The sequence below is a fragment of the Cervus canadensis genome, chromosome 18, assembly GCF_019320065.1.
Source record: "Cervus canadensis isolate Bull #8, Minnesota chromosome 18, ASM1932006v1, whole genome shotgun sequence".
Lineage (NCBI taxonomy): Eukaryota > Metazoa > Chordata > Mammalia > Artiodactyla > Cervidae > Cervus > Cervus canadensis.
The window spans coordinates 47526743-47538815 of NC_057403.1; the positions used below are offsets into that span (position 1 = coordinate 47526743).

Below are 12073 nucleotides of genomic sequence, written 5' to 3' on the forward strand. Positions count from 1 at the left end.
GGGGGAGGCTGGGTGAGCTCATATGGTCTGCGTCTTGCTGGGACCTGAACCTCTCACAGAAGTGTGCAGGTGGGTGGCCAGGGCTGCTTGGCTTTCCCTATGTCAGGGACCTAGCCCCCTTCTATCCCGTGCTCCTCCATCCTCTAGTATGGAACAGAGGTTCCAGCCATCATGCCCACCTTTCCAGCCAACAGAAAGGAAAAAAAAGAGAAGAAAAAGGGTGCTGCTCTCTGTAAGGACACAGCTTCAAAGTTGCATATGTTGCTTCATTTTCCAGGTTTGGGGGCAGAAATAAGTCCTGTGGGTACCCCCAGCTAGCAAGGGAAGCTAAAAAATGAAGGCTTTATTCCAGGCAACCTGTGCCAGCTAAATTTGGGTTCTGTTACTGAAGAAGGAGAGGGGATAGATGTTGGGGGAAAATTAGCACCAATTGTCATAGCTAGAGAGTGTGAAAAGGGACTTGACCACAGTCCTAGAGATTTCTTTGCAAAGGAGCAGAGTTGGAGCTGATGGGAGAGGGGTCTTCACAAGAAGAGAGGAGGGCTGGGGCTGAGCAATGGGATCTCTGGGTCCCCTGAGGCCTTTATTTGTGGGATAAGACTCCACCCAAGGAACAGCTGACTCCAGATGAACAGTGGTGTCGAGAGAGCTCCCTGGAAGCGTCTTGGGGGTGGGCAGACACGGGAAACTCTATTGGTCTGTATCCTTAGCTGGGAGCTGGGCCCTTGGCTTTCAAGTTCCTGGCTCACCTGGAATTTTCTTAGTGACCTTAGGAAGGCCTGTAACATCCCTCAACCTCTTTCTACCATGTGTAAGATAGGGACAGTGTGAGGAATTCAGGGTCGGACAAGGCAGAAGGTACTTAATTCAGGCATAACATTTAAAAAGGTGTCAAAAAAACTCAACAATCATATTTTAATGCAGTATTTTTATTGTAGTAAAATATAAAACATTTACCATTTTAACCATTTTATATGTTCAGTTCAGTGGCATTAAGTATAGTCACATTGTGCAAGCATCACCTTCATCCATCTTTAGAATGTCCTCCTCTTCCCCAGCTGAACACTAACCTCCCAGTCCCTGCTCTCCCCAGCCCCTGGGGTAACTACCTTCTGTCTCTCTAAATTTGACTAAGTACTTCATGTAAGTGGAATCATGCAGCACTTGACTTCTTGTGACTGGCTCATTTCACTTAGCAAAATGCCCTGACGCTTCTTCCATGCTGCAGCACGTGTCAGAATCTCCTCCCCTTTTAAAGGCTGAATACAATTCCATTATGGATATACCACACTTCATATATCCCCTCATCCATCAGTGGACACTGTTTTCTATTCTTTGGCTATTGTGGATAACGCTGCTAAGAACACGGATGTACAGATATGTAAGTCCCCACTTTCATTATTTAAAAAAAAAATCAAAATTCATTGCCAAAAAAGTCCGCAATGAATTAACTACGAAAAAGTGAAAGAGGAGATCAGGAGCAGCACAGTGTTGAGCTGCAGGAGAGCTGGAGGCAAAGGGAAGCATGGCTGACACTCACCCTGTGCGACCCTGCTGGTGGCGCCCCGAAAATCGTGCGCGCCAGCTGAGTTCCTCACTCCCCTCACCTGCATCCTGGACTGATGGGGATGAAAGGAGCCTGGCTGGGCACGCTGGGCGGGAGACTCCCTTACCTCCCACCCCCGCCTCCCACGGCTGATTTAGGAACCCGAGTGATGGAGCAGCCTTTAAGCTAGAAAGCGGAAGCTGGGGTTTCCTCTCCCCTCGGATAGATTCATCTTCATTAGCCCCCTCAGATAACAGTTCCTTCCCAGGCTGAGGGGGCTGAATTATGGAGACAGTCGCTTCGCCTTCCTTTCCTCTGAGCTGTTCTGCCGAGTGACAAACCAAGAGATGCATGTCCCCTGCTCCAGGCTGGCTTGCGGAGCTGGCTGGGAGGCCACTTAACAGGCAGGGGACGGGGCTCCCCGTCCGTCACCTGGAGGCCGGGCGGGCACTGCTTGGCGCTGTGTGCAGGCAGTGAGCGTGGGTACCACCCAGACGCCATGTGCAGTGTGCGTATGGGGGGCTCCACCAGGAGGAAGGGATGTTCCCATCCTCAGTCAGAGTCTACCCGCCCAAATACAAGAAGTCATGAAATCCCCATAAATGAGTGTCTTCCCTTACTCATTCAAGGAACATTTAGTGAGCACCTACTGTGTGCCGGGCAGTGAGTGAGTAGGTGGGCTTCAGAGTTGGTAAAAGAGATGGGTCGGTTGTGGCCCTGACTCGGGAGCTTAGAACAAAAAGTGTTTGCTCACGTATCAGGGACGACGGTGTGTTGGGTTATTGGGTGTGAGGGAGGGCAAACGAAGGGGTGGTGAGATGCCATCCGACTCTCATCCTGGGGAGTGTGTGCGGTGTGTGTGCTGCGGGGAGGGTGGGAAGATGCTGCCCTGAAGAGACAGAACCTCTCCGAGGCCCGGACCTTGCCTGCTAACACGAGACTGGCCAGCAGAGGGCGAAAGTGCTATGGGAAAGTCAGGGACGGCGGGGCGGGAGGGAGCAGAGAGGCAGAGACAGACCCAGAGAAAAACAGGAGAGACATCTACAGAGGCAGAGAGAGTATATTAGCCTCCTTGGGCTGCCATAACAAAAACTGCAGACTGGGTGGCTTGACAACAGAACTTTCTCACAAGGCTGGAGGCTGGCAAGTCCAAGGTCAAGGTGCCAGCAAGGTAGGCTTCATTCCCACGCCTCTCATCTCGGTTTGCAGACTGCTGCCCTGTGACTGCTTCACAAGACCTTCCTTGGTGTATGCACGTGCTGGGGGACGCAGAGACAGGGGTGGCTCTTCCTGTAAGGCAACCAGTCCCATGAGATTAGGGCCCCACCCTTATGACCTCATTTAACCTAATTACCTCTCTCCAAATGAAGTCACACTGGGGGTTAGGGTTTTAACCTAGGAATTCTAGGGGATTCACAATTCCATCCATTGCAGAGAGACAAGGAGAGAAGGAAAGGGGGGGAGGGGGAGAGAGAAAGACAGAGATGGGGGTGGCGTGGGGGTGGGGAGGAGGGAAGAGCCCACGGCCCTGGGTGGGGATCAGAACTCCTGGTTCTGGGCCAGCTTTACCGATCAGTTTGCTGTGACCCCAAGCAGACACTTCTCTCCTTTGGAGCAGCCGCATCTTCACTTGCAAAGGAGGTGGATGTGTGTCTCACCCCATACCTACTGAAGTAGCTACAAACTCAGAGAAGGCAGCTCTCAAGAGTTCTCCCCCCTCGCCCACTACTTTCCCGATCACTGGCCGAGCAGCCCCGTGAGATGGCGTCAACATTACCTCCACCTTTCAGACGAGGTCAGGAAAGTTGGGTGGCTGACCAAGGTCACACCCAGGCCTTCTGACCCTGTGGTCTAGTCAGTTGGGTGAGCGCTCTGAGAGGACAGAAGATACAACACAGATGTGAAGAAAACTTGGAACTCCTTGGCACAGCTAAGGTGGACTTGTTGGTCTCCCACTGGGGGTCTCTGCCGGGGCTTCCAGAAAACTCTGGAGAAAGGGTGAGTTTGGTGGAGGACGCTTGCAGGGAGCGCAGGCGTCCCAGCTAATGTTTGGGAAGCTGGTCCAGAGACTTATGAACCCAGAAGAACACTCCCTGGACATAGGATACCACATAAAGCTGTCCAGACAGTGGCCCCCATCCTGCCTCGTTCGCTGGATGGTGAAGCCCACCCAGCTCTTGGCTTCCACTGCGTGGCATGTGGAGGGCTGTGTGCAAAGGAGAATCTTCTCCTTTTCTCTCAGAGACACACGAGGGACGCCTAAATCTAATAAGTTAATCTAGACTCCTAGAAACAAGATTAAATTTTCAAATAAAGGCTGGCTCTGACAGCTAAGGCATAAATCTTTTATTTAAAATAGAGACTAAACCCATTCAAATGCAATCAGCAATGACAGATGTAGATAGAAACAAGCTCTGATAGAACAGACACGGTGCGGATTTGTTCGCTCTCCGTGACATATCACCAAGGGTGACCTTAAGTGCAGTCTGAGTGTCAGCCAACGGTGGGGGACTCTGCGTCCATTTCCACGTGGCTTGGTGGCCCAAGACCATGCCAATGGAGTTGCCAAGGGAGGTGGGGGGAGCCAGTCTCAGAGGTCATGGTCCCATTGCTACCCCCTCAACTGCCACAAGAGGGCAGCGAAAAGGGACAGCAGGGTTTAGAGGTAGAACCCGCCTGCCCTGGGTTGGGAAGATCCCCTGGAGGAGGGCGTGGCAACCCACTCCAGTATTCTTGCCTGGAGAATCCCATGGACAGAGGAGCCTGGTGGGCTGCAGTCCATGGGGTCACAAAGAGTTGGACAGGACTGAAGAAACTTAGCATGCAAGCATGAGCAGCCGCCAAGGAGTCTGAAGGGGAGAAAACGGGGAGCTGTCAAGAGCAAGGGGGAGAAGGTTAAGGCAAGAGGAGACGGTAGGTAACGATCGCTGGGACATTTCCTGCAGCTGCCAAAGAAAAGGAAGCCCTGCAGGTTTCAAACAGTCTTCCGCCTCGGTTACCCATGGGTGAGCATTCCTGAGTGCCAATCACTATGCATTCCCTCCATGAGCTCACCCAGGCCTCACATCACACACTCACAGATCACAGACTGAGGCTCAGAGGGGTTAAACCCAGGCCTGAATTGCACAGCCAGGAGCCCTCCCCGGCGTGCTGACTCCAGTCCCCTGCTCTTCTCGACACTACATGGCTCACAGGCATCCAGAGGTGCCAGGGGTCCCTCAAACATGCTGGCCTCTTTTTTGTTCTGACTCAGGAAAAGAACAGAGAATGACTTCTTCTACATACCACGCCCTCTTTGAAGCTTTTGGATGCATGCTGCCAGTCCTCTTCACAGCAGCACAAACTCAAAGTCACACCACAAACACACATCCCTGGGGACCAGGGAGGTCCCCACATGGATAACCCATGAGTTCATGTTTAGGGGCATGTTTTTACAGGATGCTGCAAAAAAAAAGAAAAGAAGCAAAATCCTCATTCAAGACCGTGCTTGTGTTATGTGAGTTTGGGAAACACTGCCTACCATAACAGCTTCTGAGGAATCACAAAACATTGGAATGTTAAAGTCTCTTGAGAAGTCCTGCAGAAAAGAAGCCTGGTTAGTCTCATTTAACCTAGCATTTCCCCAACTGATTTGAACATGAAATGTTTGTGTTTCTCTCACTAGACACAAGATCACAACAATCTATCTTCCAAGGAACCTGTTTTGGGAAACACTGATCACAGAATATTTGAAGTTGGCCCATGCCAACAGCTTGGAGAAGCTCCCTACATCTCCAACAAGTGTATTATGGGACATGAAACTTCACCATTAAATACCTGAAGCAGACACCCAGAGAAGCCATAGCTGACAATGGTGGTTCTCTGTCTTTTTAGGATTAGTCTCTCTGGGTAACCTGATGGAAATTCTCAATTATTTTTCCCCAGGTGGAAAGATGCATACATGTATATTATGTACATATACTTGAGTGTTGACTTTAGTTTTAGGGGTTCATGGGTTCTTTGTTGCCCAGAGGCCTCAGGTCATGAACCTGTTTTAAGTCACCACCAGCTAAAGTCCTTGGTGCTGCTGGCACCCAAACACTTGGTCCTGGGAAGAGGGCCAGGCCTTTTGTTTTTTCCTTTTTTTTCCATTTATTTTTATTAGTTGGAGGCTAATTACTTTACAATATTGTAGTGGTTTTTTGCCATAGATTGACATGAATCAGCCATGGATTTACATGTGTTCCCCATCCCGATCCCCCCTCCCACCTCCCTCCCCATCCCATCCCTCTGGGTCTTCCCAGTGCACCAGCCCCGAGCACTTGTCTCACGTATCCAACCTGGGCTGGCGGTCTGTTTCACACTTGATAGTATACTTGTTTCAGTGCTATTCTCTCAGAAAACCCCACCCCCGACTTCTCCCACCGAGTCTAAAAGTCTGTTCTGTACATCTGTTTCTCTTTTTCTGTCTTGCATATAGGGTTATTGTTACCATCTTTCTAAATTCCACACATATGCGTTAGTATACTGTATTGGTGTTTATCTTTCTGGCTTACTTCACTCTGTATAATGGGCTCCAGTTTTATCTATCTCATTAGAATTGATTCAAATGAATTCTTTTTAATGGCTGAGTAATATTCCATTGTGTATATGTACCACAGCTTTCTTACCCATTCGTCTGCTGATGGGCATCTAGGTTGCTTCCATGCCCTCACTACTATAAACAGTGCTGCGATGAACATTGGGGTGCACGCGTCTCTTTCAGATCTGGTTTCCTCGGTGTGTATGGAAGGCCAGGCCTTTTGAGGCAGGGCTGCTGAGAGTGTCTGGGTGAAAGGGCCAAGCGTACTCCTGTCCTTCTGACAAAGGAAGGCTAGAGGGTGGTCCCGGTTTCATGTGTTCAATGTATAGAGACTGCAACAGGATCCGGGGTGGGTGCAGAAGGCATCAGGCAACTTGGTGAGCAGAGACCCCTCTCTAGTTCTGAGGACCTTCCCACAGACCTGTGGGGAGTCTGAAGCTCAGGGCTCCCGCATCTCTCAGAGCCCCCGTAGCCTAGTGCATGAGAATCTGTTGCTGATGCTTGCCCAGCACCCATTCCCTGTGCCCCTTCTTCTGGGTACAGCACCCTGCTTGTCCTCAGGAAACCACCCTGCCCCACACTAGCCCATCTGTGTGGTATGGATTGGACCTCACCTCAGGGCGGGCTCATGACCTGGACAGTCAGAGGGTTACCATCTTTCAGGTGACATGACTAGTTTAGGGACAGACATGGGACCCAAGCCAGAACAACTAGTGCCAAAGGGATAAATCATGGAACTTTTCCTGAGAAAGAGCAGTTCTCTTGGAGATGTGGATTAAAAAAAACAGTATGCCCAGAGCTGCTGTTGGCCATCTTGATCCATGAGGGGAGATTGCCTGAAAGTGAATCTTCTACTGAAAAGACGAGTTGAGAGATGGAGAGCTGGGGTGTCCCAGTGAAGTTGTTTGAGACTACATCCAGTTATGACTCACAGTAGTCCCACCCCTGCGAGGTTACATGGACCAATGCATTTCCTTTCTTGCTTAAGAGCATGTGTGTTGGGTTCCTGACATTTGTAACAGAAAGAGTCCTGACACATCCCCTGTGGTTAAAAACACATTCCCAGGTCCACACCGGGTAGCTGAATTAGAATCTCCAGAAGTATAGATTGATTACCTACCTATCTATATGTAGATATACATATCTTCCTAGGTAATCTAATGATCTAACAGCTCTCAGTTCAGTTCAGTTGCTTAGTCGTGTCCGATTCTTGGCGACCCCATGGACTGCAGCACACCAAGCTTCCCTGCCAATCACCAAGTCCCAGAGCTTGCTCAAACTCAAGTCCATCAAGTCGATGACACCATCCAACCATCTCCTCCTCTGTCATCCCCTTCTCCTCCTGTCTTCAATCTTTCCCAGTATCAAGGTCTTTTCCAAAGAGTCAGTTCTTTGCATCAGGGGGCCAAAGTATTAGAGCTTCAGCTTCAGCATCAGTTCTTCCATTGAATATTCAGGACTGATTTCCTCTAGGGTTGACTGGTCTGATCTAAAAGCTCTAGTTGTGGTCATTTCTCCTGCCTTTTTACCACGGAGGGTGCAAGATGCCCAGCAGGGGATTCCAAGATTATCCACATGTGGAATTTATCCAGCACAAGCCCTGGAGTCAAGATGTTTTACATGGTTGGTTCTTGGTTTATTCCCATTCTGAAGCTCTCAAATAGGGTTAAGAATCATGTGATTTGGACAGCTTCTCAACTTAGCACAGAAATGAGAAACTGCTCTTTGTTAAAAAAGACTCATCTCATCTTCCTGTACTCACAGCTGGACCACACCTCCTATAACCTCTTGTAAATAGGTGAGGCCATGAGCTTGGTTCCAATGAATAGAATGTGAGCAGAAGTGATGTGTACCACTTCCAGACTCAGGTTATGAAAACCTCCCTAGGTATTCTTCATGATTTTTCCTTTTGGCTTGATGCAGATAAACATGGGAACTTCAGAAGCTGTGGTGTAACGTGGCAGAGCCACAAGGAGGAAGGATCCTGGGTACCAGAATCACTCTTGGAAGTGAGCTTCATGGCTACCAGGAATTCCTGCTTGGGGCTCTGCACAAGCTAGACTGTGTTAAGTCACTGGGAATTTGGGGTTGATCTGTTACAGTTGTTTCCTTAACAGTGGATTTTTATGAATGTCAGATAACTTTTCCATGCGTGGATCCATCTGTGTTTTATAAAAACTCTGGGTGGCAGTCTGGGAATGGCATCTTACAGGGACAATGCTTGTCCTAGCTTCAGTGGTTGGCAGGAGAACAGAAAATGGTTCTAAAAAGAGCAGTCTGATGCAGACGTGAAGAGATGATGATGATGACTCTTTTCTTGGCCCTGGCCCCCTTCCTGTCGTTCTCACATGTCTGTAGTTAGAGCTCGTCCCTGGGACTCAGCACCCACCTTCACACCTTCTCTGTCCCCAGTCCTTGCCCAGTGAAGACTCTGGGGGCTCCGCCTCTGTCCCTGGTGCTGAATCCAGTGGGGTTTAAAGAGCCTTGTCACCGAACCACTCTGACTTAAACCTGAGAACTGGGCTTTACTTCTAAACATTTGTTCCCTTGGAAAGTCTTTTAACCTCTCCAAATGTTAATTTCCTTATCTGTAAAACAGAAAACTATACTTTCCTCATGAGAGTGTTGTGGAGATTAAATAATGTGGAGAAACCCCTGGTGCAGTAAGGGTGTCGTTTTACATCCCTTCCCTCCCTACTTAAAAATTATTGAACCATCTCATCCCCTCCCTCCCCTCTCACCAAGAATAGCACGTGAACTGAGGACAATTCACACGTGAATACTGACTTCAAGGGTCAGCTCTATCGTTCACTGAGGTTTGAGGGGATTAAGAGGAAAAAAGTGAACAGATTCTAAAGAGACTGCCTCTCATGATTCTAGCTGCTATAGGCTACAAAGAGTTACAGAATTTTCTAACATCTAACGGAAATAGAAATTTGAGGGCAAGTATGTTTTTTTTTTTTTTTTTGTTCCTGTAGTTTCTTCATTTGTAAAATGGGGTGGGGGGTGGGTGGTTGGTGGCAACTCGATTTTTTCCGACCCCATTGAAAAAGGACACTGTTTGGTATTCTCACCACTCGTGGATCCTCTTCTTTGTAAAGATTTTGTCAACTAAACACACTGCGCCTATTAAGGAATAACTAATTCATTTCCCCAATTTTATTAATAAAAGACATTTAGAAGTGATTGTGCAATAAAAACAGTATTAAGCTTCCCAGTTTAATGAGGTGGCTGATGCTTTAGTTAGTCTGTGTGGCCTCATTATCGGCTAATGTGTGGATTCCCTTAGGTTTTCTGAATTTTTGCCAGGAATTCATGGAACCCAATGCTACTTCTGTGAACCTCAGTGCAGGAGTCATCACTTTCAGTGGGCTCTCAGGATCCTTCAAGCCCTGACCTGATTCTGTTGAGCTCTGATATACCTGGAGTGGGGGAGCAGAATGGCCTGGGAGAAGAGGAAGGAGAGGAAGTTGTTGTGGAGAAGCTACATGGACCTTGGGAATCGGAACTGTAGGGACATCCCCTGGCATTTAGTTTAACGCACACCTGGGATATGGAATGTACAATCCATACTACTCCCCTCACAAAGGATGTGGCAAGTGACACAGAGAGAGAGACTGGAAAACTGGTTTATTAATGAAAACATGCTGGCCAAGGAAAATAGTTGCCTCCTTTTCTGTCAACACTCTCTCGCACATGACATAGGAAGCTGATTTTAAATAAGAAGGATGTTTGGTGGGTATAAAACTAGAGTTAGGGAATTCATAATTTTAATGGCATTGTCTTCAAACTATGATGGCTGTTGGGATATAACTTCTGGGAGGTTTTATTCAGGCCCTTTCAGGAATGGAGACCCCTTCTGTCCATTGCTGGAAGCAACCCACTAATGCTTTACCTTTGGGTTCTGCCCTCCACTTGACCTGCTAGCAGGGAACCTCCCTGAGATACTCAAGTTGCTGCAGTTCTTACCTGCTTGGTGGGGTTCAGTGAAACTTCTCTTAGTATGGGGGAGCACTGGCTCCTTCTTCACGCGGCTGGCCTCCTTTTGTAGTATCAGTGGGTTTCAGCCTCAGTGGTGCCACCTCAAGTTAGGATGACAGCCATTCTGTATTTGAACTGATGTCATTCTGACACCAGAGCCCATTCTCTTGGCCACAGCCCTATCCTGCCTTTCTAAGGCACCTGGCCCTTGAACTCTAGAGGCATAGCTCCTCTTAGCCCGCCCTGTTCAGAAAGCTGAGTCAGGGGGCCAGGGACCCGGAGCAGGAAAAGTCATCCCCAGGGTGGTCTGATCTCGCCTCTGGCTCTGCAGTCTGGGTACAGCTCAGTTTATGAGCTGAGTAGGTGAAGGCCCTGTCTGACCTTTCCAGTCACTTCCCTCTGCTCATCACTGTAGCCGCTCCAGAAAAATGAACGTCTTTTATGTTTTTCCCACTGCCGAGAACACAGCAGCTGCTGGCGAGGACTAGACGTGTGATCTGCTCTGAGCCCGGGACCTCACCCTGCAGCCTGCCACTGCCATAGCCCGCGTGCTGAGCAGGAGCCTGGTGAGACTTCCCCTGGGCCCAGGACTAACGCTCCTCAAGGAGGAGAGAAGCCCAGGGGGCTACACAAGACCCACTGCAGCCATTTAACTTTGAAACCTGCTGCCAGCAGCCTGGTCTCCTCTCTCGCCCTCAATCCCAGCCATTACCCTGATCTTCCTGGCCATGCTGCTGCCTCCCAGACCAGGCACACTCTCCTACCTCCAGGCGCCCAACGTCCCCACGTCCTTCCAGGCGCCCCCCTCCCTCCTGTGTCCCCTGCGGGGGATGAACTGCTCCTGCCTGGCTCATTTTATGACGGGCGTTGTGTTTCTTTCTTCTATTGTGGCCCCTCAGTTTCAGTCTTGGACTCTGTTTATTTGCAGCTTTCTTCTCCTAAGAAAATAACAAAACCCAACAACAATACAAGGGACTACTGTCCGTATCTTGGGAACTTGTAGAACCCTCCTCTCTTCTTTCTGCACTGCTGGGTACATTTCTTGTTCCCACCCAAATGACCTGCCAAGGCAAGAATGTTAATTTATCTGAGTGGGAGTATGCCTATATCACCCTGCAATAAAGGTGCTGGCACTTAGAATAAAACTCGAACTCTTCATGACCTGGCCCCATTCACCCTGACCTCATCTCTCATCTCTCCTCATCTCCCATCTCTCCTCATCGCCAGCTAAGCTCGGGTCACACAGCCTGGCCTCCGGTCCTCAGGTGTGCCAAGCCTGCTCCTGCTCCAGCCTTTGCACCCACCATTCCTTCTGCCTAGAGCACTTGCCCTGCACCCTGGCAGACTGGCTCCTTCCCAGCATGTGGGCTCAGCTCAGCTCAGCCTTCTCCCTCTTGTCCACACTCCCCAGTGTCTCTCTGTTGGAATATATTTTCCTGGTACATTCTTCTTGCTGCACTTACCAGTTTCAGAAAGCCTTTCTTTAAAACGTTAGTTTCACTTTGTTATCTTCATCCTCCATTCGGGTGGGGATCTTGCTCATCTTGCTTTGCTGTATCTTTAATGCCCAAGAGTGCTGGGTTCACAGGAAGCACTTCACTTCTGATGAATGAATAATGGTGGGGTGATCACACACCAGTATCATCTGCAAGTGTCTGTCCTTCCCCTGTTTCAGGAGTTTCTACCCCAGCACCCCCTGTCTTGCTTTTAGCATGGGATATCCCTGGTAGCTCAGTTGGTAAAGAATCTGCCTGCAGTGCAGGAGACCTGCGTTCGATCCCTGGATTGGGAAGACCCTCTGGAGAAGGAAATGAGAACCCACTTCAGTATTCTTGCCTGGAAAATCCCATGGACAGAGTATCCTGGCAGGTTACAGTCCATGGGATCGCAAAGAATCAGACACAACTTAGCGACCAAACCACGACCTGTGAATGAAATGAATTAAAGGGGCCCTCACCCACTAGATTACCTTCTAAGGGGACAGA

The 12073-nt window shown here is 49.2% G+C and overlaps 1 protein-coding gene across 1 annotated transcript in view; it reads right to left on the reverse strand.

Annotated features, from left to right (window-relative positions):
- Nucleotides 1–946: 946 nt before the first annotated feature.
- LOC122421317 (atherin-like) overlaps nt 947–12073 on the reverse strand; it is a 74977-nt gene continuing 63850 nt past the window's right edge. The window contains exons 3-4 of the mRNA XM_043437174.1: nt 5067–5123; nt 947–2836 (exon numbers count right to left, since the gene is read on the reverse strand). Of these exons, the coding sequence (XP_043293109.1) occupies nt 2702–2836; nt 5067–5123 (192 nt within the window). The 3' untranslated portion in view covers nt 947–2701. The remainder of the gene's footprint in view (nt 2837–5066; nt 5124–12073) is intronic.